This window comes from Delphinapterus leucas, chromosome 17 (assembly GCF_059928025.1).
Source record: "Delphinapterus leucas isolate spDelLeu-1000000601 "Yukka" chromosome 17, BTC_Dleu_Yukka2, whole genome shotgun sequence".
NCBI classification, from domain to species: Eukaryota; Metazoa; Chordata; class Mammalia; order Artiodactyla; family Monodontidae; genus Delphinapterus; species Delphinapterus leucas.
In genome coordinates this window covers 433,869-460,530 of record NC_143145.1, presented here as the reverse complement: position 1 = coordinate 460,530, position 26,662 = coordinate 433,869, and the positions used below count along the sequence as shown (strand labels likewise).

The 26,662-nt window shown below is 61.9% G+C and overlaps 2 protein-coding genes across 18 annotated transcripts in view; one reads left to right on the top strand and one right to left on the bottom strand.

The window, feature by feature from the left end:
- The window catches only part of ADCK5 (aarF domain containing kinase 5), a 16,469-nt gene extending 5,286 nt beyond the window's left edge, over positions 1–11,183 (top strand). The window contains exons 1-16 of one of the 16 annotated variants that reach the window (XM_089898645.1): positions 3,274–3,384; positions 4,352–4,493; positions 4,618–4,832; positions 5,765–5,863; positions 8,551–8,626; positions 8,745–8,940; positions 9,030–9,170; positions 9,251–9,364; positions 9,442–9,573; positions 9,642–9,725; positions 9,806–9,887; positions 9,967–10,045; positions 10,136–10,227; positions 10,289–10,541; positions 10,631–10,747; positions 10,832–11,118. In XM_089898645.1, the coding sequence (XP_089754771.1) occupies positions 8,601–8,626; positions 8,745–8,940; positions 9,030–9,170; positions 9,251–9,364; positions 9,442–9,573; positions 9,642–9,725; positions 9,806–9,887; positions 9,967–10,045; positions 10,136–10,227; positions 10,289–10,541; positions 10,631–10,747; positions 10,832–10,937 (1,422 nt within the window). In that variant the 5' untranslated portion in view covers positions 3,274–3,384; positions 4,352–4,493; positions 4,618–4,832; positions 5,765–5,863; positions 8,551–8,600 and the 3' untranslated portion in view covers positions 10,938–11,118. The other 15 variants (XM_089898651.1, XM_022555390.3, XM_089898649.1 and 12 more) reach the window with 15 other exon arrangements.
- On the bottom strand, positions 11,084–26,662 carry CPSF1 (cleavage and polyadenylation specific factor 1). 2 transcript variants are annotated; one of them, XM_022555310.3, is made up of 37 exons: positions 26,326–26,662; positions 19,476–19,503; positions 19,241–19,383; positions 19,070–19,150; positions 18,812–18,963; positions 18,578–18,724; positions 18,297–18,436; positions 18,113–18,223; positions 17,939–18,032; positions 17,766–17,853; positions 17,572–17,694; positions 17,439–17,490; positions 17,261–17,355; positions 17,119–17,193; positions 16,956–17,036; positions 16,793–16,882; positions 16,465–16,575; positions 16,237–16,378; positions 15,973–16,151; positions 15,757–15,893; positions 15,500–15,674; positions 15,210–15,416; positions 15,052–15,141; positions 14,818–14,961; positions 14,582–14,734; positions 13,689–13,805; positions 13,500–13,590; positions 13,344–13,428; positions 12,735–12,876; positions 12,494–12,646; positions 12,241–12,417; positions 12,084–12,150; positions 11,967–12,014; positions 11,727–11,882; positions 11,518–11,647; positions 11,298–11,436; positions 11,084–11,205 (listed from the first exon to the last, which is right to left on the bottom strand). In XM_022555310.3, exons 1-37 carry the CDS (start codon positions 26,467–26,469, stop codon positions 11,158–11,160), a joined length of 4,335 nt encoding a protein of 1,444 aa, XP_022411018.2. In that variant the 5' UTR covers positions 26,470–26,662; the 3' UTR covers positions 11,084–11,157. The 2 variants fall into 2 exon arrangements, with proteins under 2 accessions (XP_022411018.2, XP_022411020.2); XM_022555312.3 differs by having other exon boundaries at positions 15,757–15,890.

The following is a 26,662-nucleotide window of genomic DNA, read 5'->3' as shown; positions in this document are numbered from 1 at the left end:
GACAGTGCCAGGTCTGCCTGTCCTGTACCAGCTACCTCGCCTTCCACATGCCGCCTTCCTGATAGGACTCTGAGAGTATAGCAGATGCATTGCACCTTTGATCATGAAAACATTTACACATAGGGACAAGCTGACAGCGTGGTCCCAGAGAGTTAATTATCCAGATGCCACCACCTAGATCTACCCATTATTAACATCTTGCCCTAGTGGGTCTATTTCTATATGAAAATATATATTTTGTTGTTGTTGGATCATTTGAAAGTAAGTCACAGACATTTTGACCCATAATCTCTAAATACTTCAGTGTGCATCCCGTAAACAAGGATATTATGTAGCCACAGTAACCGTCATGCCTAAAAATCGTAATTTTTGTGCTCCCTGGTGTCTGGGGTCCCTCAAATGTTTCATAGGTGCTTTCTTGAAGATTGAGGTTTAGTCAGGGTTCATGCTTTGCACTTGGTGCAAAGTCATCCCACGTTTTTTCTCGTGACTTTTTTTTTTAACTTGTAAGGAAAAATTGCAAATATTTACAGAAGTAGAGAAAACTGATCAATGACAGTGCCGGGCACCAGTAGTTCTCAATGCGTGGATGCTAATGGCTTTCTGGAGAGGCCGGGCTGCTGTTTAGAGACACCCCAGGCTTGGGAATTCTCAGGGTCACTGATGATGAACGAGGAGCCCCAGGGCTGGTAGCTGCTGGCTGTTGTCATTTCTTATTCCGTGGGCTCGTGATCTCGCTGAGAAGACCAGAATCGCAGCAGAACGCTCGCTGGCCAGAGGAGCAGGCAGCTGGTGTGCGGGGCGTCCCGGCCGAGGCCGTCTTGCCTGGTTCCTCACGCTGGCCCTGAACCTACCCCACCCCGCCCCCAGGCCACAGCTCCGCCTCGGGCTCCAGCCCCCTCCCAGGCTGACCACTCCAGCGTACGCCCCCTCCCTGCATGAAAACCCTGGGACACCGCTCCCCCCCCACCGGCCCCCGCTACAGCTCACTTTACTGCCCACCCTTTTCTGTCTGGGCGCCCCTCCCCACCTCTGACCACACATTATGTTCTCCAGTCACAAGCCGCACGGGCCTGTCTCCTCCCCAGCAACACCCTCCAGTGTCCGGGTGGAAGACCCACTTGCTGCCAGGCCGCAGGGTCCCTGACGCCCCCTCGCCTGGTGCTGCCCCTGCGTGCGGTGCGCAGGCCCCACCGCTAGGGTCTGGCCTGGGACACAGCCAGGGCTGTGGGCTCAGAGAGTGGGGGAAGGCGGGCCTGCCGGAGACGGGGCCAGAGCCAGAGGAGGGCAGCAGGGATGCGGGCAGGAGCGTTCTGCCTGTGGTCCTTGGTCGTACGTGGCCCCTCACGGGCAGGGTGTGTTTGGTGGGTGTGTGGGGTAGAGGGAGGGGTCTGGACACCTCGCAGAGAGCAGGCAGCGCCGGGCAGCCAGGCAGGGCTGCCTGAGGGGGAGGCCCGGTGTGGAGCGCCCCCCACGCCTGCTGGCACCACAAACCCTTGTCATCTGTGAGGTGGGAGGTGACTGGGGCCCCAGCCTGCAGCCGCTGTGTGTGCCATGCCCCAGGTCAGGTCGTGTGGGCCAGGTAGGGGGGCAGCGGGGTGGACAGCAGGCTGGGCCGCCCTCTGGCACGGAAGGCCTGGGGCTCTGCATGCCCGAGTCCACTCGCCACTGCCTTCTTGCCTTTGCGGGGCCTTCCTTGAGGATCTGCCCTTGCTGTGTGTGGCCTTACGGGGTGGAATTTCCTGTCCTGTCTCCTCTTGGGACGGCAGGTCATGGACCTTTTCCTTTGACTTTTGTGTTGTTCTGCATCCTCGAAATCGCCTTCAGGGCTGTGTGCTTTGGCCAGAAAGTGATTGGAAAGTCAGTTCCCTATTTGGCCCATAATAATAATACTAATGTTCATGATAATAGTGTTAACGTCTGTGTTGTGGGCTATGACTTACTTTGCACAATCTTTTTTTTCCCTAAAAACTGAGAATTTAGAGTTGGGGAGTCTGTGGTTGAGGAACTCTTTAAGGTCTTATTCAAATAAGATTGGGAGACCAAGGCTGCCAGTGAGGGTAGAGGAGCCGCGATGTTTCTTCCGTGGCCCCTGAGACAGCGCAGCATGTCGGCCTGTCTCCCTGGCACTTTGCTTCTCTACCTGTCCCTCCCTCCTCCAGGCAGAAGCTTTCCAGGTCTGACTGCCGGGGGCTCAGCAAGCACAGGTTCCCTGTGCCCTCGTTGGCTTTCGGAGCAGGCACCACCCCGAGGCCCTCTGCCTCCTTTCTGATCGTGTGGTGAGGCATTCTCGACCCTTCCTTGGGAGGCCGCTGTTCTTAGCAGCGGGAAGTAGGAGACGAGGGCTCTCAGGGCCCAGCAGAGTGCTAGGGGCAGGCCCGAGGCGCGCTTCCAGTGGCCTGCGGAGCGGCTTCCGAGGAGGACGCCCATGTGCAGATGCACGTAGCCTTCCCTTCCCTTCCCTGAGAGCCTTGCTCTTAACCCGGCGGAGTCTCTGCCTCCCCACGTCAGACACGCGAGGGCCCAGGAAGCACCAGTGCTCTTCAGTGACGTGTCTGGGGGTGGTGGTGGTGGTCCCTGCCTGTGTAAGGCCGGGGGGGCATGTTCCCGCCCCCAACCCTGTGCCCTCTGCTCACTTCGCAGTCCCAGCTCTGCCACTTCCACTCGGCCCTGCTGCAGGGCAGGCTGAAGCCCTGGCCATCCCCCACTGCCTTCTTCAGGAGAAACCTCGGGGCACCGCCTGCAAGGTGGTGAGTTGGCCACGGGCACCCTCCAGGGCATGTGCCCCTCATCAGGAGGGGCGACCTCCGTTGGGGGGCCGTGCCTTCTCTACGCCACCCGCAAGACGGGACGCACCTGCTCCCACGTGCAGTGCGCTGGCCGCCCCACCGCCAGGGTCCTGGCCTGGGCCTCGGCCAGAGCTGTGGGCTCAGAGAGTGGGGGAGGGCGGGCCAGAGCGAGAGCGGGAGCAAGGGGTTGGAGGGCCGAGTGGGCAGCGGGCAGGATGGAGCCCGCTTGGAGCCCTGGGGTCTGGGGGGCTGTGGGGCTCAGGCGAGGTGACTCGGACCCGGAGGTCAGAGAGTACTGTGGTGACCACACAGGCGTCCGGAGTCGGTGCTGCCTGCCGAGGTCCTGGTGAGGCTGCAGCGGCTGTGGGCTGGGCCCGGAGAGCCAAGGCCGGAGGGGCCGGGGCAGACGGGAAGTAACCCAGGCCATGCGCCTGTCGTCTTCCAGGCCCTCGAGACCGCAGCCCCTGTGGAAGAAGGCACTCTCCGCCACGGTGCTGGGGGTGCCCCTGCTCCTCGGGGCGAGGTACCTCATGGCTGAGCCACAGGAGAGGAGGCGGATGCGGCTCGTGGTGGACGGCATCGGGCGCTTCAGCAGGTAGGGGGCCGACAAGGTGGCGGCTTCTCCCCACTGCGTCCCGTCCTCAGGCGTGCGGGGCCTTGTGCGGGGGCTGGGAGGGGCAGCAGGGTTTTGCTGGGAACTCTGAAGCTGCCTTCCAGGGATCTCTTGTGCTGCCCAGTGGGGCAGCCGAGCGCTGCGGGGCCCACGCCATCCACGCTGGGCATGGCCTCCGCAGACCCCACCTCAGGCCTCCGCCCCATCTCCTTTCGGGCTGCCCACCACTCCCAAGGAGGGTTGGCATATCCAGACGGAGAGTTTGGGGCTCACGGGGGGCGGCTCACAGGGGAGGACTGCCTCTCGCCTCCACTCCCGGTGTCCTGGACTAGTGACGGGCCTTGTTGGTCATTGGCGTCCAGGGCGCCTTAAGCAGAAGGGTCTCTCATACTCCTGTATCTCCCGGGGCAGGATTCTGGGGGTGTGGGGCGGTCTTCCCATTGGAGCAGCTTGAGCAGGCATTCCTGCTCCAGTCAGATCCAGGAATTCCTACAGCCACAGGGTCTTGAGAGCTAGTTCTTGGCACTGAGTGAAACTTCAGCTTACCCAAACCCATGGTTGGACTGGGGGTGCACGATTGCCTGGGGAGGGGGCTCACGTGAGACCTTGGTTGAGGAGGCCGCTGCAAGTGTCCTGCTCTGCCAGCTCTGAGCTCCTGCTGCCCTTTGGGAGCCTGGGTCGGTTTCCCAGGGCAGGCTCAGGATGCCAAGGACTTGGGGCACTTGGCCGAAGCTTTGCTGAAATTTACCCCAGTGGCAGCCATAGGTGGGCAGATGGCCAAACGCTTTACCTCATTCCATCTTCGGGATGAAACAAGGCCTTCTGTCTTCAGCTCGCTGGCAGTGGCTGTACCCACGCCGTCTTCCAGGGTGGTGGTTTGATGGGTTTGCCTGGAGCTCCCAGTTGCCCTCCTGGGCAGGTTCTAGGCAGTGGCCTCTGTGTCCTGCAGGGTTTCCCAGTCTCTACAGCCTAGAGATTGATGAGGGCAGAGCCTGGGGTTGGCTCTCCTGTGGCTTTCCACCATGAGGGACCGCACAGGACCGGTGGGGACTGTCCCCAAGCAGCCTGGCTCTGAAGATCACGCTGAGCAGGTCTGGGCCATCTCACCTTCGGCTGCTGCGTATGCGCTGCTGTTTCCCAGCACTAGATACCCCGTGGCAGACTCAGTATACCCCTGCCTTCTCCACTTCCCTCCTGAAAAGGGTATTTTCACAGCTTGCTTTCAGAGGCTGAGCTAGAGCTATTTTCCCAACAATCTGTGTGGTCTCGTCAGCTCTCAGCCCTAACAGTTGCCAGGACAGGCAGGCCTGATGGAGCACCCCTGGCTGGGCGCAGGGTGACCATGGGGCCTCTGGAGACCTCGGGGCCCACAGCGCGTCCTGGGTAACAGGGCAACGTACGTGCAGGAGCCCAAGGAAGGAGCGTGGGTGGTGAGTAATTCAGGACCAGCTCGCCCAAGGGCAGCGGGGCTCATCCTGTTGTGGGAGGGGAGACCAGAATGTACCACACACGCCCAGGCTCACTCACAGGGGCTGGGGTGGTGGAGGGTGGCATCGGGGTCCATTTCTGCCCCCACGCCTTACTTAATTTTAACTTTTAAAAATCCTGTGGGCTTTTTTTGGACACAATTTCAAATGTCCAAAGAAGTTGGACTGATAACATAAAAGAACTCTTTTCTTTTTGAAACATTGACAAATAAGTTGTCAACTTGCCCCATTACCCCTGAAACCTTGAGTTATTTCCTAAACAAGGACATTCTCCTCCACAGCCACAATCGGGAAACTGACACATTGTGACCCTCTAACCCTCAGACCCTGTGTTACCAGGTGCCCCAGTAACAACCTTTTCAGCCCCAGGACCCCACCTGGGCCCATGTCAGTCTCCAGTCTGGAAGAGTCCTAATTGTCTCCTCAGCTCTCATGGCTAAACTCGAGGTCAGGGCATGGCCCCCCAGACCCCCACTTGCCCAGGGCGTCTGACACCAGCTGCAGGTTCCAGCGTCCCCATGGGTTCCCTCACCTCAAACCACTGGCTACAAATTGGGGGGGTCCCCACAGACTCCCTCAGTTTTGATAGTTTCCTAGGACAACTCAGGAGATACTGTACTTATGATTATGGTGTTATCTTAGCAGAAAGATAAAGTCGGAATCAGCAAAAGGAAGAGATGCCCAGGGTGAGGTGAGGTCTGGGAGGGTCCTAGCCTCAGAACTTCATGTCCTCCGACACATCCCCCGCCTCTCATCCCCCTCTGACAGTACACGTGGGTCACCCCCAAGCTTTGGTGTCCAGAGTTTCATCTCATAGCCCTGATTGATTGAAGACCCTGAACTCTAATCCCGTGGTTGTCCTTTCTGGCTGGCAGAGCCCCTCCCTGGTGTGAACCGTCAAGGCTGTTATGCGGCTCCGATGCTGCCGTCACTCAGGAAATCTCATGGGTTTAGAGGCACCTCCCAGGAGCTGGGTAACGTTAATTCTTCGTCACATGATGACCTTGGCGTGTTTGTGGGCAGATAGGCCATAATATTGTACAACAGGGGTCAGCAGACTCTGGCCCTGTGCCAAATACAAGGGTCAGAGGTGCTGCCTGTTCTATAAATAGAGCTCCTTGGAGCGGCAGCCACGCCCCCCTCGCCCTCCTGAGGCTGCCCCTAAGACCCAAAGTATTTATTGTCTAACGTTTTCAAGAAGAATTTTGCCGAGCCCTGATGTGGGTTTGTCTGATGTTTACTCCCAGTGTGTCCCATTGTTTCGCTCTTTGCTTCCCTTGTCCTTTGATGTGGGTGCCTGTGCCCCTTGCCCCTCTGTCGCTAGTTTAGCGTCCCCAGTACTTCTCGGGTGAACTCATTCCTACCTCTCAGCCGTCCCATCCACCCTGAGGGCTTGTGTTCCACCATAAGGGAAAACTCTGTCCTCCCACGTGTTCCTTCCTCTTGCTTGCGTCAGTCTGGACGGGGACATTTTACTCCGAAGGCTGCTCTCAGTCAGCATCAGTGCTGTGTAGTTGCTGAGACTGGGTTTGGCTCATAGGAGGAGCCCCTCCACCTGGCTTTTAGGACCCTTCTCTCACTTTTTTTTAATTTTAAATATTTATTTATTTATTTAGGCTGCGCCGGGTCTTAGTTGCAGCACACAGGATCTTTAGTTGCGGCACGCAGACTCTTAGCTGTGGCATGCATGCAGGATCTAGTTCCCTGACCAGGGATGGAACCCGGGCCCCCCGCATTGGGAGCACGGAGTCTTAACCGCTGCAGCACCAGGGAAGTCCCCCTCACCCTTCTCTCTTTAAAAAAAAATTTATTTATTTATTTTTGGCTGTGTTGGGTCTTCGTTGCTGTGCGCGGGCTTTTCTATAGTTGCGGCAAGCAGGGGCTACTCTTCGTTGCGCTGTGCGGGCTTCTCATTGCGGTGGCTTCTCTTGTTGTGGAGCATGGGCTCTAGGCACGTGGGTTCAGTAGTTGCAGCATGCGGGCTCTAGAGCGCAGGCTCAGTAGTTGTGGCGCACGGGCTTAGTCGCTCTGCGGCATGTGGGATCTTCCCAGACCAGGGCTCAAACCTGTGTCCCCTGCATTGGCAGGCAGATTCTTAACCGCTGAGCCACCAGGGAAGCCCCTGACCCTTCTCTTTTAATCTCCAGCATCTGACTGTAAATTGTTTCAAACGTACAGCAGAGCTGGTGAGTCTGGCTTTTATCGATAGCATCTCGGAACCCTTCCAATGCCCTCCGTCCTTTGAGCATTTTACTCCAGCTGGCAGCACAGTCACTCCAGGCTCAGCCTTGGAAGCAGCCAGTCTCCCGATGGTTCTTCGGGGTGGAGCAGGGGCTCGGGGGCCACGGTGAGGATGCCGGTGTGCTCGCCACTCTGGGCTGTTTGCCCCAGACTCCTCCGTGGACAAGGGCTGCGGGTGTGCGCACGTGTACACGCCCAGGGCCATATGTTTGCTTCTGTGGCCAGCCATCGACGGCAAACCCGCTCTTCCATTTCCCACACGGGTCGTTCTGGTTTTCTCCCTTTCTGTGTCTGTAACTCCTTCTCCAACTGGGAGAAGCCCGGCTCCCCTTGTCCCTAATTTACTGACCTATTAGCTAGGCCACCCCGAGTATAGCCATCACCCCACTGCCGTCACCTGCACCCCTACCCTCACTCCTGTGCAGACCTTGCATTAGCTTTTGGACGAATTATTCAGGAAGGAGGGCAGCTCCTCTTTGGGTCTCGGGGTGCTCAGAGAAATCCTGTCTCCTTGCTCACCCTGCCTCACACAGACAGCCCTGTTTGCTTCCTGTGTCAGGCTGGGGTGGGTGGGACAGACCCGGTTCGTGGCACTCAGTCTGGGCTGACCTCATTGCTCTAAGACACCGGTCTCTACAGCTGCTGGGAGGGCAGGAAGCCTGTGCAGGATCTGGCAGCCTCTTCCTTCCCACCTTTTCATCCTGGCCCCTCGTGGCGGAGGGGCTGGAACAGGATATGCTGGGGCGGGCGGAGGCTTGGCCTGCACCGGGGCCCCGAGAAGCAGGAGCCCCACACCCTGCTCGTGACGGTTTGAGGGGCTGGGGTCTGCGGCACTGGAGGCCTGGATTCTGGTCCTGGATCCTCCCCTCTCCAGACCCAGGGCCGCCTTGTCCGTAGCCTGGGGCGTGGGAGTGAGCGAGGACCCCTGCCCACACCAGAAGGCCTGGGCCTGCGGGACTTCCCAGGGCCGTGCCCTCAGCCGGGAGAGCAGGCTCCAGCTCTGGGGTTTGAGCCCCAGGGGCTCCTGTCCACTCCAGTCGGAGTGCAGAGGAGACAGGACCAGTGGTGCAGGGGGGCCTGAGCGAGGGCATGTCCACAGACGGAGCAGCCATTGCAGCTGTGCTAGCTCGTGGATGGATTTTCTTGTGTAACAAGTGTTATCAAAGGATGAAAAGAGCACGCCCGCTTGTTAGGGCCCGAGGCCCCCGTTCCCGTCCCAGGTGCCCCTGGGTGCACGTTCAGGGGCTGAGGGGTGGTGTAGATGCAGGATGCCCAGTCCACAGCCCAGCGGCTGAGACTGACCTGCTGGCCACACGTCCCGAGAGGCCAGCAGCCCCGCCAGGTGCTCACAGCGGTCCGGGGTGCTGGCGGGGGTCTGAGGCGAGTGCCCGCTGGGGCTGAGGGCAGCCTGTGCCCACAGGTCTTTGAGGGTCGGCCTGCAGATCTCCCTGGACTACTGGTGGTGCACAAATGTCGTCCTGCGAGGGGTGGAGGAGGTTTGTTCCTGCGTCCTGGCCTGGCTGGTCCTGGCCTGCGGCCTGCGGGGATGGGGGTGCCCAGGTGGAGGTGCCCGCCCGCCCCCATCCCTTCCCTCTATACCTGTGGTCAGAACAGCCCGGGGTACTTGGAGGTGATGTCTGCATGTCACCAGCGGGCGGCTGACGCCCTGGTGGCTGGGGCCATCAGCAACGGGGGCCTCTACGTGAAGCTGGGCCAGGGGCTGTGCTCCTTCAACCACCTGCTGCCCCCCGAGTACATCAAGACACTGCGGGTGCTGGAGGACAGGGCTCTCACGCGGGGCTTCCGGGAGGTGAGCCCTTCTCGCGGGAGCGTGGAGGCAGGAAGCGGCCGCAGGCTGCTCCGAGCCATGGCCCCCACCCCACCCCACTGTCCTGCCAGGTGGACGAGCTGTTCCTCGAAGACTTCCGGGCCCCGCCCCACGAGCTCTTCCAGGAGTTTGACTACCAGCCCATCGCGGCGGCGAGCCTGGCCCAGGTGCACCGCGCCAGGCTGCACGACGGCACCGTGGTGGCCGTGAAGGTATACGCGGGGCCCCCGCGGGGCACCGCGGGGGGCACCCGGGCGCCGGTGGCCAGTCCTCCCTGCAGCCTCCCGTGCAGGTGCAGTACATCGACCTGCGGGACCGCTTCGACGGCGACATCCACACCCTGGAGCTCCTGCTGCAGCTCGTTGAGCTCATGCACCCCAGCTTCGGCTTCAGCTGGGTCCTCCAGGTAACCGTGGGGGCCCGAGGGGGCCGGGGGTGGGCCGCCTCCTGACCTGGACCTCCAGCTGCCCATGTGGCCCCCAGGACCTGAAGGGGACCCTGGCCCAGGAGCTGGACTTTGAGAACGAGGGCCGCAATGCCGAGCGCTGTGCACGGGAGCTGCAGCACTTCCGCTATGTCGTGGTGCCACGCGTGCACTGGGACGTGTCCAGCAAGGTGGGCTGGGTCCCCTCCTGGGCGGGGATGTGCAGGCCTGCTGAGCTGAGGCACCTGTCCTCTCCCAGCGCGTGCTGACGGCGGAATTCTGTGAGGGCTGCAAGGTCAACGACGTGGAGGCCATCAAGACCATGGGGCTGGCAGTGCGGGATGTGAGTGCTGCGGCCCGGGGCGGGGAGGGTGCGTGTGCTGTGGGCCCAGAATGATGGCCTGCGGCCTGTCCTGTCCCCAGGTCGCAGAGAAACTGATCCAGGCCTTTGCCGAGCAGATATTTTACACAGGCTTCGTCCACTCCGACCCCCACCCTGGCAATGGTAGGCAAAGGCCGCAGGGGGTGGGAGTTGGGTCTGGGGTCAGGGTGCGGCGGTGTGAGACGGCGTGCCCTGTCCCTAGTCCTGGTGCGGAAAGGCCCCGATGGGAAGGGACAGCTGGTGCTGCTGGACCACGGGCTGTACCAGTTCCTGGATGAGAAGTAAGCTGGGGGTGCGGGGGCTGGGTAGGCACACCCCGCCCTGCAGGCCGGCCTCCCCCCCCCCCCCCCGCTCATTGCTGGGCCCCCCAGGGATCGGTCAGCCCTGTGCCAGCTGTGGCGGGCCGTCATTCTGAGGGACGAGGCTGCCATGAAGGCGCACGCGGCTGAGCTCGGGGTGCAAGGTGAGGCCGGGGTGGGTGTGAGGCGGGGAAGGGGGCACAGCCCTGGCTCAGGCCCCCCCAGACTACTTCCTGTTCTCCGAGGTGCTCATGCAGCGGCCTGTGCGCCTGGGGCAGCTGTGGCGCTCACACCTGCTGAGCCGTGAGGAGGCGGCCTACATGCAGGACATGGCGCGGGAGCACTTCGAGGAGGTCATGGCCGTGCTCAAGGCCCTGCCGCGGTCCATGCTGCTCGTGCTGCGCAACCTCAACACCGTGCGCGCCATCAACACCGCCCTGGGCGCCCCAGTGGACCGCTACTTCCTCATGGCCAAGAGGTGCTGGTCCCCACCCCGCGCGTGCGCACAGGAGGGGGCGGAGCCAGGAGGCGGGGCTGACGGCCTGTTGGTCGGTGGTCTCTGTGCAGCGCAGTCCGGGGCTGGAGCCGCCTGGCGGGCGCCACGTGCCAGAACACCTATGGTGCCAGCCTCCTGCGCCACATCAGGGTCATCTGGGAGTCGTTCAAGTTTGAAGTGGCCCTGAGGTGAGCAGGCGCGCGGGGTCCGAAGGGCGGGTAGCCAGGCCCCACCCCCCACCAACCTGCGACCCCTTGATTCCCCCACCCCAGGCTGGAGACCCTGTCGATGCGGATCACTGCCCTCCTGGTCCGAGTCCTGGTCCACCTGGGCCTCATGCCCAAGACCAAGGGGCTGTACGAGTACCTGGAGATCTAGGGAGCCCCGGCAGGAGGACCACAGAGCTCGCCCCACTGCAGGCTGAGGGGCCGGCCAGGGCCAAGGCACAGACGCCTAAGAAAGACCTGGGGGCACTGGAGTGACTGACTGTGGCCTGGAGTTGGGCCTGAAATGACCACATGCTCTTCTCAATCAAACAAATGTTTTTCTTTGTGTTTTGTACAAAAGCGGGGTTGGGAAAGTGGCAGTATCCAGGGGTCTAGAAGTGGGCAGTGACTCGGTCCGTCTCCAACAGGTCGTCCAGGATCTGTGGGGAGAGAGGTGGGTGAGGGCAGGGGGCAGGGGGTGGGGTGGGGGTGGCTGGGGGCACGTGGAGGGGCAGGGCGGCGGGCGGCTCACGATGTCGGGCGTGGTGCCAATCTTCTTGGCCAGCTCCCCGCGCTCCATGGTGCTCAGGTACAGGTAGCGGTTGAGCAGCTCCCCATCCAGGACATTGCGCACTGCATTCTGTAGGACGCGCCGGTCCACGTGCAGCATCCTGGGGGTAGGCACGGAGGCAGTGAAGAGTCGGGACAGATGCGGGGTGGTGGGAGAGGGGGCGGGGCGGCGGCAGGCTCACCGGAAGGCACGCGGGTTGAGGCCGGCGTGGTGGGGCAGCATGGTGGTCAGTGCGTTCTGCAGCATCAGCAGCCGCCGGTAGGTCTTCTCCTGCATGGGCAGCAGGAGGCCGATGCCGCCGTCCAGCGTGGCTAAAGCGGACACGGTGTGAGCCCCGTGGGCCCCCACCACGCCCCACTGCCACCTCAACCCCCTCCGCCCCACACTCACCAAACCACGTGATGTGCTTATTCTCCCACACAACGGACTTCTTGCTGGGCCCTTCAGCAGCCCCCCGGCAGGGGGTCCTCCAGAACGTGTTCACGTGGGCGCCCACGTGGAAGTCCGCCCGGCGCAGCAGCCGCATGCCCCCGAAGCTCTCCTTGGCTGGGCCAGAGGGACCTCAGGTCACTGCCTGCCCGGCCCCATGCCCGACCCCCCTGACCAGGAGAGGGTGGAGGGGACACTCACCTTCTGGCAGGTACATGTAGACCATGAGGTTGCGGTCACGGTCAGACACTAGGGAACAGAGCCCACAGTCAGCCCCAGCCCCAGTGACGTCCCGGGGACCCCAGCCCCCATGCTCACCCAGGAAGCCCAGCTGTGCACTGTCCACCATGAAGTCCACGCTGTATACTTCCAGGGGTTTGGCGTCCTGAGGACGGGAGGGGAGGGGAGGGACGGACGTCAGGGTGGGCCTGGGGCAGCACTCACCCACCCGCCGTGCAGCCCAGCCCCTCGGTACCCGGGACACGAGGCTCAGCGTCTTGCTCTCCTCCTGGTAGCGCAGCAGCGAGATGCTCTTCATGACGTCCGCGGCCAGGATGAAGTTCTTGACGCTGATCATCTGGTGGATGTAGAGCTGTGTGTCGATGAAGGCCATGCCTGTCAGCTCGCTGGCCCGCAGGCTCCACAGGAAGATCTGGGGGGTGGGAGGGGTGGGCGGTGAGTGATGGGCAGTGAGCGGTGGGTGCCAGGGTGGGCGGAGAGGGGCACACCTTCTGGCCGATGGCCGACACCAGGTGGCCGTTGCAGTGGCACAGGGCAGTCACGGGCCCCTTCTGCTCCTTCTCGTACAAGACCTTGAACTTGTTCTTGGTCAGGGGCTGGCCAGGCTCGGGCACCACCTCGATCACGTCCATGATCAGGATCTGTCAGGGAAGGCGGGTGGGTGATTCACAGGGGCTGCGTGCAGGCCGCTGGGCACTGCCTGCCTCCCACCCCCTGCCGGCCGCTTACCCGCCCTCGGCACGTGACCTCCTCCCCTTGCATGAGGCAGGTCCCGGCGGCTACGTAGCCCTTGAGGCCGGACACGGTTTCCTCACTGCGCAGCGACACCGTCTTCATGCAGGTCACATGCTCCCACTCCTCTAGCTCGATCCTGCATCAGCCCAGGTCAGGACAGCAGCCCAGGTCAGGACAGCTGCCCAGGTCGGGACAGCAGCCCAGGTCGGGACAGCAGCCCAGGTCAGGACAGCTAGCCCAGGTCAGGACAGCTGCCCAGGTCGGGACAGCAGCCCAGGTCAGGACAGCTGCCCAGGTCGGGACAGCAGCCCAGGTCGGGACAGCTAGCCCAGGTCAGGACAGCTGCCCAGGTCGGGACAGCAGCCCAGGTCAGGACAGCAGCCCAGGTCAAGACAGCCCAGGTCAGGACAGCTGCCCAGGTCGGGACAGGAGCCCAGGTCGGGACAGCTAACCCAGGTCGGGACAGCTAGCCCAGGTCGGGACAGCTAACCCAGGTCGGGACAGCTAACCCAGGTCGGGACAGCTAACCCAAGTCGGGACAGCAGCCCAGACCGGGACAGCAGCCCAGGCCAGCCACCAGCCCCGACCTGGGCCCAGCCTCACCTGGCGTTGGGGATGGCCTCCCAGCTGACCGGGGAGATGAGCTGGATGGAGAAGGCCTCCTGCTGAGGGTGGATGTAACGGTCATCTGCACGGACAAAGGGGTGACAGTCAGGGAGGGTGGCCCCGAGAACGGGCCCAGCCTGGGGCACCTCGCACCTCTCTCAATGGTCTCAAACTCCTTCTCCTCGCCCGTCATGCGCGGGATGCGGGTGCACGGCGTGTTGGTGCTGGTGGCAACAGCATACACCTGGTGGAGGGGACGGCGGGGAGGGTGTCACATGCCAGAGGCCAGGCCCCCAGGCCCCAAAGGTCCCTGGTGCGGTGGGGTGGGGGGCGGTGTCAGACCTTGGACTCCACATGGTAAGCCACATAGTGGGCCGTGCAGCGCAGCGGGATCTTCCTGACAGGCCACGGGGCATCGTAGGACAAGTAGGCAGGCAAGACACTGATCCTCAGCTCGCCCTGGGTGGGGCAGGGAGTTAGCGAGGGCTGGCACACCCCAAAGGCCAAGCCGATGAACCCAGGCCTCCAAGGGCTCCCTTGGGTCAGCCCTCAGCTCTGCTGGAATGGGTGGTGAGAGACCGCAGCGTCCAGGCACCACGGCCCACTGTCCTGTGCTTTGTGGGCTTCCCATCCCTTCAGCCAAGCTCGCCCAGGGCTGGGACACTGGCCACAGCTGTGGTCTGGGCCGGGACAAGGGAATAGCCAGGCTCAGGGGGTGCTGGAGGCTGCAGGCGAAGGGTGGGCGGCACACACACAGGCCACACCAGGGTCTGCACAAACAAGCACGGGTGCCCTGCCGGGGCCCCGAGCCAATTTCCTCCGCCCACAGTTGTAAGCGCACCAGCACCTACAAAGCACCTACCACGTCACCATCACTGAGTCCTCAGGGTGCTGACACCTTGGTGACAGGTAAGGAAACTCAGGTTCAGAGAGGGTGAGCATCTCACCCAGTCACACAGCTTCTAAGGGGCAGAGCTGGGGTCCAAGCCAGCAGAGCAGTGACTGGACCCTGGTTGCCCAGGCGGGTGCCCTTGTGGGCTACAGCCTCCAGTCCCGACCTCCCCAACTCGGCCTTGGCTCCCACCACCCTCTGGACACACTCTGACTCTCCATTCCAGGGTGCCCCCATCCCGAGCCACTGAGCGCCTCTTTTCTGGGGCCCCAGCACCTGGTCCTGCTTGGGCAGCATTGGCGAGTGTCAGAGAGCCAGGCTGGGCCGCATGGGGCCTCCCTACCTGTCTGTTGAAGTACAGGAAGCCGCGGGGGCAGTTGACGTTGTGGAATGGGGCGAAGGAGTCGATGGGGCCATCGATGCCCATGGGGTGCAGCCGCAGGGCCCCCCGGCCAGTCACTAGGAGCCAGTGGGGCGAGGGGCCGCAGATGAACACCTGCGGGCAGGCAGTGTGAGGAGGCTGCTGGGGCCGGAGCCCTGTCGGCCGCAGCCCAGGCTCCCTTGGAGCCGCCAGCCTACCCCCGAGTAGCCGTAAATGTCCTCAAAGTAGCGGAACCGCGCCACACGGCCTCGGGCCCCGGCACCCTCCTCAGCGCTGCCGCCTTCGGCCTTCTTCTTGGACGGCTTTGGCTTCTTCTCTCGGAAGTTGATGCTGTGCGGGACCTGGGGGGGCGCCGCGGCCGTGAGGGCCAGGTCCTCCCCGCACCCCTGCTCCACACCCTCCCCACACCCAGCAGAGCCCAGACGCTGCACCTTCTTGAAGCGAACTTTGAGGTTCCCCTGGCCGAGCTGTGAGTCGTGGGGGAAGGCCTCGTACACGAGCAGCTCCTGGTCCACGTGCACCTGGGGGCGGGCGGGTCGTCAGGGGCGGGGGCTGCGCAGAGCCCGGGGGCGGGCGGGGCCACACTCACCAGCAAGTAGGGCCTGCGCTGGCGGCTCCCCAGCGCCACCAGCAGCACCTCCTTGACGAGGGGCAGCTCGCCCTGGCGCGTGGCCTCTTCCTTCCGGGCCTCGCCCTGGGTGGTAGGCTGACCAAAGGAGCTGTCCACCAGGACCCGCTGCCCCACAGGGAAGTTCTTCACCAGGAACACCAGCCGCCAGTCAGGGAGCTGGTAGATCTGCGGGGACAGCAGCAATTAGCTGGGCGGGGCGGGGCACGAGCGGGGGACGGGGACCACGCTGGACACGGGGCGCCACGCACCTCCATGGTTCCGTTCTCCCGCACCAGCAGGCACCAGTGGGTGGGCTCAGCCCGGAAGGGGGTGGGGTCCCGGTCGGCGGGGGGCTGGCTGCTCCTGCGGGCCTCCTCCTTGCTGGGGCTGAAGAGGGAGCCCGAGTCTCCGTAAAGCATCTCCTCCTCGTCATCCACCGTGGGGCTGGGGGCCAGCAGACACGTCAGTCACAGGCAGCCTGCCCCAGGGGCCCCGGTCCCAGCCTGCAGCCCAGCCCCACACACACCTGGTCTCTGAGCCCTGGCACTCGGCCTCTGAGCCGCTGCGGCCGCCCAGCTCGTCGCGGGCCCCGCCCAGGCGGCTCTCGGTGGTGAACATGCCGCTGACGTCCCGGTACACGCAGAGCGTAATCACCTTGGACTGCTGCGGGGATGGGGGGGGTCAGTGGGGGGGGGCGGGGGGGGGGGGTCAGCCGGCCCCAGGGACGGAGGAGGGAGCCTACGTGGTGCAGCGGGGGCTTGTGCAGCGCCAGGCGGTGGTGGCGGCCCCCATACGAGTCACTCTTGAGCAGGAACATGGTGACGTGGCCCTCGGCACTCATGATGACCACGTAGGGGTCGGCCACGGCGCACTGCACGATGGGGGAGCCCAGGTCCACGGGGATGAAGTGCAGCTGGTTCACTATGGACACAGGCCTGTCAGCAAAGGGCAGTCGGCACGCACTAGCCCTGGACCCCATCCTGCCTGCCCGTGTGGCCCGGCCCACCTCCTTCCAACAGGCGGATGCCGAGTGGCGACACTTGCACGATGTAGCGATTGTCCCCGATGTTGCCAGCAAAGACTGTGGGGCCCTGCGTGGCGAAGCCGCTGGTGTCCAGCTCCATGATCTCCTGCCCCGTCTGTAGGATCTGTGGGTGACGGTGGGTGATGGTGGGTGAGGTGCAGCCCCCACTGGCGGCCCCCCCGCCCCAGGCTGCCGGGCGGGCCCCATCACCATGGTGGAGTCTTCCCGGCTCAGGATAAGGAAGCCGTGTCTCCGCCCATCGTCATCTGCTTCGGGTGCGCTGGGCTCCTGCTCCGCCCCCTCCCCCTTGGTGCTCTCCTCCTGTGAAGGCAGAAGGAGAGCAGGAATCCCACCGCCCAGCCCCAGGTGCCCGGAGCGCCGAGCCACAGCAAGCCCGTGGCCAAGCCCGCCTGAGCTGTAGATTGGCAGAGCCTGGTGCTGGGACCAGCAGCCTCTAGGCCACCCACACACAGGCCAGGTGGGCAGCAGCTCTGGGCCCCCGCACCGCCCAGGCCTCGCCAACCTGGGGCGCACCTACCTGCTCCTTCCGCACAGGGGCGATGACTGTCCACATGTCATAGCAGCCAGGAAGCTCAAAGGTTGTCACCACCTGGGGCCGGATGCTCTTCTGGAAGGACACGAGGGGTGTCAGCAAGAGCACCCGGGCCCGCCAGGAGGCGCCACCCCTGCCCCCCACACACCTGCAGCACCGACAGGGCCCCGTTCTTCCCGTAGCCGGAGCACACCACGATCTCCAGGTCTGGCTCGGGACTGTTCTGAAACTGCATGGCGGGCAGGGGGGTGAGGACGGCACCTCCCTGCTGTGCAACCTGCCCCACCACCACCTCGCCCCCGAGCGGGCACCTCTTCAGAGAGGAAGGCGGGCTCGCCCATGGCGGCGTTGGCACAGGGTCCGATGTTGAGGATGCTGTCACACACCTGCGGGCACAGCAGTGGTCAGGCGGGCAGGCGGGGCAGGCGGTGACCCCTCTATGCCCAGGCTCACCTCAAAGGAGTAAGTGGCCAGCTGTGTGCCTGACTGGGCCTCGCTGCCGTACACCTCAATCTCGTCCACCTCGTCCTGCGGCACTGACTTGCCCCCTACAGCATGTGGAAAGGCCACCTGAGCCCACCTGGCTGCCCAGTCCAGCCCCCGCCCTCGGCCCTCACCTGATGGCCCTCACCTGACCAGCCCGCTGTGGCGTCCACGCGCTTCTTCTTGGAGGGCGGCTCCTCCTGTGAGGCAGGTGGGGTGGTGAGCAGCCCCCGAGGCCACCCCGCATGGGAGGGCAGCATCCCCACAGTCCCCGTACCCACCTTGTCGGCAACCTCCCGGGCGGTGCCGGCCGGGGGCTCCTGCAGCTTTTCCGTGTACTTGAGGAGCAGGGAGTTGCCCAGGCGAGAGCCAAGGAACAGGTATCCGGGCTCCATGGTGACCATCTGAAGGTAGGACGGGGGTGAGGGCGGGGCCCAGTCCAGACCCGGGGCCGCCCCCCCGAGACCCCACTCACACTAGTGGTGAGGACGCTGGCGGCGGCCTTGTCGAAGTGGAAGGCGCGGACGCTGCGCATGCCGTCCGTGATAAGCGTCAGCACGTAGCTGCCGGGAGGGACACGCTGAGCTGGCGCGGGGGACCCACACCACCCGCCAGAGAGGACGGGGCTCCCTGGAGTGGGAGACTCACATCTCGCCGCCCTTGAGGGAGATGACCATCTTGTCGTAGGAGATGAAGGCTGCCTGGGCACAGTCCAGGGTGATCCGCACACCCTCCTGGGTGCCTGTGGTGGGGAGTCAGCCGGACCCAGCAGCCTCCCGCCCCCCCCCCCACACCCCTCGGCCCCGGCACCCCGACACTCACGCAGGGGAAAGGCAGTGGTGCCGGTGGTGAGGCTGTTGAGGGCCACGCCGTAGGGGGGGACGCTCTGGTTCAGGTACAGCAGCGAGTTGACAGCAAAGACCACCACCCCGCCTGGAGGTGGACACGCTGGTGGGTGGGGCCCAGCGCTCTCCATACCCACCCCCTCCAAGCAGCCCCACCTCACCTATGGGCTTGGGCACGGCAAGGGCCTGGGTGCAGTCAAAAGGCAGGCTGGTGAGGGACCAGATGACGGGGTGGACCTTCTGCGTGATGTTCAGCGAAATGGCCACAATGGAGCACGTGTCCTGCCGCACAGCCACCCGCCTGGGACCAGGACAGCGCGTCAGTCCCCAGTCCCGCCCCACAGAGACTCGCCTGGCTCCTCCCTCCCTCCCTCCCTCCCCCGGGGCGGGCCTCTCCCCGGGTCAGGGCCACAGCCATGGCCACAGCAGCGCAGGACCTCACCCAGGCCAGGTCTGGTTGGGCTCAAACAGGATGAGCAGGGTGGGCTCGTAGTAGCCGTGCAGGAACTGCAGGTCGACAATGTTGAGAAGCTTCTCGTCCAGGGCCCTCACGTCAATGATGTAGCTGGGCAGGAAGCTGGACCTCTGCCTGGGGGCAAAGGGCTTCAGCTGGGGAGGGGTACGGGGAGGGAACCCCGGCTCGGCAGCGCCTTGCCTCCCCTGCCTGGGCACTCACCCCTCACCCACGAGCCCCTCGTGCTCCTCGGCCAGGCTCTCCCTGCGGAAGGGAAGGACCACCAGCCGTGTGCCGTAGATGAGCATGGCCGCGCAGCGCCCGTCGGGGTCCACGCGCACCCGCGGCGTGTGCACGTTCTGCACGAAGCCGTCCTGCAGGGGAGGGGCATCAGGCAGGCCCTGGCAGGGGACCCCGCGGGGAGCCAGGGGGCGGGGCGAGGCAGGGGGTGGGGCGGGGCAGGGGCGGGGCTAGGCCTACCCGCAGCTCAGGCTCCTCAAAGTAGTGCAGAGACAGGGTCTTGAGATCGTGGGTGCCCGGGTCGTATTCCACTACCGACAGCTGGGGGCGGCAGGTCAGAACCGGGCCCGCCCACCGCAGCCCCCCGCCCGGCTCCCGCCCCCACTGCCCCCCCCCGCCCCCCACTCCCACCTTGGCATCCTTGAAGCTCAGGAGCAGGGCATCCCTCTTGGCGCCCGCCAGCTGCACACTGGCCATGGACATGACGTTGCCGAAGAAAGAGAAGGAAGCCACCAGCTCCAGCTTTTCCCGGTGCTCCCGGTGGGCCTTCCCCTCTGCGGAGAGCCAGTGGGTAGGGATCTGGGCCGCGTGCCCCAGCCGCCAACCCCCAGGTGCGTGGCCAGGCAGCCACCCTGCGCTCACTCACCTGCGCTCCTGTCATTCTTGGTCGGCACCTGTAGGAGGGAGAAGGAGGGAGGGTAGTGAGGGGCCCACCTCATGGAGGGACAGGAGAAGACCACCCAAGGCCGGCCCTGCAGCCAGGAGCCCCACGGGGCTCGCCACAGTGAAGCGTGCGACCAGACACTGCTAGATACGGCCGTGCCCACAGACTCACACTGGCATCTGGGGTCCCCAGCCCACCCCAGGGCTCCTCCTCAGGAAGCTCCCCACCCAGCTTCCCCAGCAGCCGTCCCGACACGGGACGCTCAGGGTCAAAGGATGGACAGCACTCTCTGTGCACCCCCAACCCACCCCAGACTCACCCTGGGCCCAGCCATGGCTGCCACCAGCTGCCAATGACACGTGATTGCTATGAAGAAGGAACCCCGGCTCTGCTGACATGCCGGGCGCACCCCTGAGCCCGAACTGGGTGTGACGGTGACCCCAACACGGGGCTATGGCCCTCGCCCCATCTGTGTCCTACCGACTACCTTCCCCAGGGCAGGAGGGTGTCTCCAAGTGAGCCTGGTGACATTTGAAAGGATACTACACCACAACCAAGTTGCTATTCCAAGCATGCAAAGTCAGTTTACCACAAGAATGCCCATTGCTACAATCTACCAAAGTCTCAAAATTAAGGAAAAAATCATGTATGGTTTTCAATGGATATGAAAAGCATTTGATAAAATTTAGACCCATTCACGATAGAAATTCTTACTAACCCAAGAATACAACTTCCTTAATCAAATAAAGGTCATCCACAGTAAATCTATAGCAAGTGTCGCACGTGAACTACAATGTGAAATGAGGACCGGGCCTGGACAGACTCTCCCCTCGCCAGACACGAGGTCAAGACCCAGAGACCAACTGCGATTCTGTACAGACGCAAGACACGGAGTAAAAACGTAAATCCATTGTAAGAGACATAGGGACATACTCAAATGGTCTAACGCACCACTGGCAACACAGAAGGACGGAGGAAGGAAAAGGACAGAACCCATAACTGAAGAAATGACCAAAAATATTCCGCTAAGATGCATCGGCCTACAGATTCAAGGCCAGCCAGCAAGTCCCGAAGCAGAGGGTAAATGCAAAGAGGCACGTCGCAGTTGAAGGACAGGAAACCAAAGACAAAGACAAGTATCATAACAGTGGTCAGAGGCAGAAAGAGACAACACCTTCATACAAACTCATATTCAGGGACTTCTCTGGTGGTCCAGTGGTTAAGACCCCGTGCTCCCAATGCAGGGGGCCCTGGTTCGATCCCTGGTCGGGGAACTAAGATCCCACACGCGTGCCACAACTAAAAAGCCCGCATGGCGCAACGAAGACCCCACGTGCCGCGAGTAAGGCCCAGTGCAGCCAAAAGAAATAAACATTTTAAAAAACAAACTGATTTTCAACAGAAACTACAGAAGCCAGTGCTTTAATGTGATGAAAGAAAAAGGTCAACCTAGAATTCTAAACCCAATGAAAATATCCCTCAAAAGGGAAGTTGAGGGCTTCCCTGGTGGCGCAGTGGTTGAGAGTCCGCCTGCCGATGCAGGGGACACGGGTTCGTGCCCCAGTCCGGGAAGATCCCACATGCCACGGAGCAGCTGGGCCCGTGAGCCATGGCCGCTGAGCCTGCGCATCCGGAGCCTGTGCTCCGCAACGGGAGAGGCCACAACAGGGAGAGGCCTGCGTACCGCAAAAAAAAAAAAAAAAAAGGGAAGTTGAAATAAAAACATTTGCAGACAAACAAAAGTGGAACAAGTTCACTGACAGCAGAAACTCTTCAAGAATTGCTAACGGAAGGTCTTCAGGCTGAAGACCCCAGAAGATAAAAAAAGGCTACGACCTACTGAATAGAATAAGAATCCATGAGCCTGTGGTGTTATAAAGAAAGGAATGAATACAGGGAGAAAGGAGAGCCCACCAAGAAGGTAGCAGAGAGGGTGGGGTCAGGAAAAGCACCACAGTCGCGTCACCGTCACCATGGACGCTGACAACCACAATCACTGCTGCTGAAACTGGAAGAGGAAGGTCTGAGCAGTAAGACGGCATTTACCGTCTCAAAGTCCCAACATCCCAGTGGGAGAGCTGGCAGGCTGCTCACCCCACCGAGCCACCTACGGCAGCACCCGGGGACTGTACCAAGGAGCACCACAGGACACGCTGGCCAGGTGTGACCAGGCCTGAACCACACCAGCACCGGCATCCTGGTTCAGACCACTGGCCTGTGGTTCTGCAGAGACTTTGGTATTGTCTGAACGCACGTGACATGCTGACCTCTAGGAGCCAAGGGGTCCCTGCCTGCAACTTATCCTCCAGGTCCAGGAAAAAAAGACAGAGATACGGCACAAGGTTCACCTTTGGGACTCTGGGTGAGTGTACACAGGAAATCTTTGTGCTTTTGCAACTTTTCCGGGTCTGAAATTATGTAAAACCGAAGTGCTAACGACAGCAATAATGTTCTGCAGAGCTTCTAACCTACGCAGGGGCAAAACTTGTGACGATAGAACAAAGCGTGGGGGTCAAGAGGATAAAGGGTTACAGGACTCCGTGTTGTTTGGGGAAGCTCAGTGGAGCCAGATTGTAATAAACCACAGAGACCTGTTGCGGCCTCAAAGGTATCGGCTAATTAGAAAATAATGCAGGCTTCCCTGGAGGCGCAGTGGTTGGGAGTCCGCCTGCCAGTGCAGGGGACACAGGGTCGAGCCCTGGGCCGGGAAGATCCCACATGCCGCGGAGCAACTAAGCCCGTGCGCCACAACTACAGAGCCTGCGCTCTAGAGCCCGTGCACCACAACTACAGAGCCTGCGTGCCTAGAGCCCATGCACCGCAACAAGAGAAGCCACCGCAATGAGAAGCCCGCGCACGCAACAAAGAGTAGCCCCGGCTCGCCGCAACCAGAGAAAGCCCACGCACAGCGACAAAGACCCGACACGGCCAAAAATAAATAAATAAAATATAATTTTTTTAGAAATTCTTAAAAATAAATAAAATTACGCATTCTTGATTTGACTCTTCCATGTAAATCTCAGAATCAAAATTATGAAATCTTACAAGAAATCTTATGGCAACTTTGAGGAAAAGGACATGGTTTTTGGATTCATCTGAAGAGGGTATGACATCTCTACAATATCGAGACTTCCCATCCATGATACATTTTCTATTTACTTGAGACCGTGCTTAATTTCAAGGAAGTGCTATCCACTTTCTTTCCTCCCAAAGGTCACAGCTGCCCGGCCCTGCAAAGCAGCGAGACCTGCTGCTCCCACAGCTGCCTGGGGTCTGCTTCCCCCAGGACTGAGGGACCAGGCACATGCCCCACCCCCACCATCTGCTCCCCACTCTTTCCTTCCCTCCTGTCACCACGGCAGCCCCTGCACTTGCACTTGCACTTGATTCCTTGGAGCAGACCGAAGACAGCCTCCAGAGGGGGCTTACCACCCCCTCTTGAATCCGGGCTGGGGGTGGTGCTCTGAAGGACAGTCAGTGACAAAAGGGATGCTGTGCCCCCAGGGTCTGGCCCTGGCCACGACTGGCCGCTTCCCTCAACGTAAGAAGCTCAACTACCTCAAGGCCGTCTGCCACGAAAACCAAGCCAGCCACGTGGAGAGAAAGGGGAGAGACATGCCCTTCAAGTCACCCAGACAAGACCCAGAGCTCACAGAGCAGAGGCCAGGCGTCCCCACGGTCCCTGCTGTGCCATCCAAGCTCCCGGCTGCCCACAGGTGTGTGCCACCCTGGTGACAGCGCTGTCTGAAGCTCCAGGGCGGGCTGTCCCGCAGCAGTGACTAGGCTGACCCCCAACACGCTCACCCACCCGAGGACTCCACCCAGCCCGCACTCCATCTCCGGCTCCCACACACTCCACTCTCTGGTGTAAGAGTAGGCAAACTTTCCCATGAAGGGCCGGGGAGCAAGTATCTGATTCAGCCTTTGCAGCCGCATCTAGTCTGTCAAGGATCTTCTTGGAATCATTTACAGCCCTTCAGAGGCGTGCGAGCTCCCCTGGATCTTGGTGGGCTGAGAGTGGGCTGTGCTGGGGGCCCTGCACAGGCAGCTCCTTCCCTTCAGAGAAAAATGTGCCGTCTCACTCCCCTTAAAAAGTCCTGCTCTTCCTACCAGTTTCTGCTCCATTTCTTCTCTTCCCTTTGCGCAAACCTCTCCCAGGGAGCTGTCTCTCTCCACTGGTACTGACCCTCCTCCTGCACCAGGCTCTTGGCCTCACTGGCCCGCACCCCTGCCTGCCACCAGACTTCCTCGTCGGGGTCACCAGGGGCCTCCAGGCCTCAGGACCCACCTGAGGCTCAGAAACATGGGACCCAGCATCAGGTCCCCAAACGCTGCCCTCCCTCGGCCGCCAGAACACTCTCTGGCTTGGCTGCCACCTCCCTGACCATGCCACTCCCGACTCATCCACGGCTTCTTCTCTTCGTCCTACCCCTCGATGCTGGGGCGCCCCAGGGGCCATCTTCGGGGTGATCGCAACCTGCTGCTACCGCGTCTAAACACCACCCACAGGCTGCAGACCCCGACTCCAGCTCCAGCCCCCAACCCTTCCTGGACATCGACTCCGGCTGTGGAGTGAGCACCTCAAAGTGCCTGTGGTGGCCCCAGCGGCTCCCTGCGCTGGGAGGTCCACGTGGCCCTGACCACTTCTAGATCAGGTTACAAAAGACATGGGGCTTCCAACCCGGCAGGCTGAGTCGTCCTCGGGGAGGCTGTGTGTGGTGCACAGCCCTGTGGAGAGGCCACACAGTGAGGAACCGATGCCTCGAAAGAAAGCAGAAAACACAACCCCAGTGGGGCCTTCAGAGGACGGCGACCCCAGCCGACGTCTCACTGCAGCCCCAAGAGACCCTGTCGGGGCCGCTCCCGGCTTCCCACCCCGAGACCCTGTGAGGCAGTGCCCGCTGTTTCACGCTGCTGAGCTTTGGGGCACCTTGTGACGCAGCAACAAGTAACTCCTACGATATCCAAAATGAGCTCCTGACCCCAGTCCCTACGCCCTCCCTGCAGCCTTCTCCCTTCTCAGGTGCCGGCAACTCTGCCCTGCAGGCGCTCAGACCGAAATTCCGACCCAGGCAAAGCCTCGACCCTGAAGAGCCTCGGCATCGCCCTGGGCTCCTCTCCCCTGCCCACCCCACATCCCTCCGTCCTGACCCAGGCGCTTCCTGCCACCTCTAGTACCTGCTGCTCCTCCGCACAGCGGCCACAGCGACCCTGGGAGACACCGTCTGGTCAGCTCGCTCCTCTGCCCAAACCTTAACACCCCATCTGCCTCAAGTCACCACTCAGTTCCCACAATGGCCCAGATGGCCGCGATGCCAACGCCCCACCCCCGGCCCGTCACCCCTCTGACCCTCTGCTCTCACCGGCTCACTCCTCCCTCCCTCTCCGCCACTGGGCTGGTCCCAGAACACTGGCCCCTACTGCCCTGGGACCTTCGGCTCTGCCTGGAAGCTCTTCTCCCCACACCATCCTCCTGGCCCACTCAAATCTCACCTGCCCAAGGAGGGGAGCTTTAGACCACGCCTGGCTCCATCCCATCCTGTTGGGGGGCGCAGGCGCTTTCGCCTCCAGCATGTGATGTGCTGGCAGCGTGTGGTCCGCCCCCCCAACCAGAACCAGAGCGCCACCCAGGCGGCGGCGCTCTGAGGCAGCGCTCACCAACCCCTCCCAAGATGCTGTGAGCCCTTTTGTAAACCACATAACAATGTAAAAACTTCCAGTCTGTCTCTGAAAGTTGACTGAAAACCCGTCTCAGATTTAGTAACAGCAAAGATCCTCCTGTTCAGTGTGGAACCATATATATTTATTCGCAAAATTTCTTTTTCAGTTTTGACTGAAATTTTGACAAAAGCCAAATACTGACCTCAAAACTGCTGTATCGCAAAAGCTTAAACTAAGATTTTTTAATGACACGTATTCAGTCACAAAGCTCTCACATCCTTCTATATTTTGCTTGTTTTGTCACGTGTGAATTAGTACAACAGTACACACGTTTAACACAAAACAAACACCCATGTACTGAGGTAGGTCCCCAGGAAGGTGGCGTCCTCCTGGCTGCCCTCTGGCCCTGTCCACCTGCTGCCCCGCAGACGACAACCCCTCCCACCCCACCTCCACTCTGCACCCCAGTCCAACCCCTCCCCCCCCCCAATTACTTCTGGCCTGCGCACAGGCCTTCCTTCTGCCTGGAACCTACCCCCTCCCCATCCTTGCGCCTGGCTCTTACTCCCGGCTCCTACTCCCCCTTCAAGAACAGATGAGAAGCCGCCTCCTGCAAGAAGTCCCCCTGGACCAAACCTCACACCTCCGGCAACCAAAGCACCCCTGTATCTCCTCTACTGATGGGTTCATCACACTTTACCGACCTCCGACCCACACCTACACCCAGCCTTGTTCTCTTTGCCAGGAAAGTTCTTCCCCCAACAAACTCCTACTCTGCCTAAAACAGGCTCCTCTGATCACTCATTCTCTCCTCCATTTCCTCAGCTGCCCCTTCTGCAGGCTGCAGTGTGTCTACAGGCGTGTTCGCACGTGTGCATTTGGTCAGCGGGTGTCCTCCTGCCCCAAGTTTTTGCAGGTTTTGTTCACTACTGCATCGCTACCACCTAGCGCACAGCAGGTGTTCATGTAATTTGCTAAAAAGACGAAAGAGCAAATGAGACGCGCAGGGCAGGCCTCTGAGCCCGCCAGGCGTGGGAAGAGGTGGAGGAACGTGGCAGCGAAGAGAACAGGCTCTGGACACAACCAACCACGGGGCCCGTCTGGCCTGCCTCTCTGTCTGTACCGGGCAACCCTCGCCGCGTGGCGCTGCGGCTGGAGCGGGCCTACCTACCTCGGCGTCGCGGTTGAGGCGGTACACGTAGAGCTGCGATGTCCCGGCCACCACGAGGTTGCGCTCGCTGTTGTTAAAAAAGTTGCAATACATCGAGAACTCGAGGCCGGTGGGCGGATGCGCCTGCTTGTATACGGCGTACATGGCGCCGAGCCCGGGCTGCACGGAGCCGGAAGGCGACGAGATGAGCCGGGCCGCCGGCCCACGACCCCAGGACCGCTCGCCCGCCGGCCACCCACCTAGCAGTTGGAGCCGGGGGGCGGGGGACCCGTACGGCAGCGAACACGGCCCGGCAGAGCCCGGAAGCCCCGCGCCGAGGTTCCGTGTTTCTGCGCTT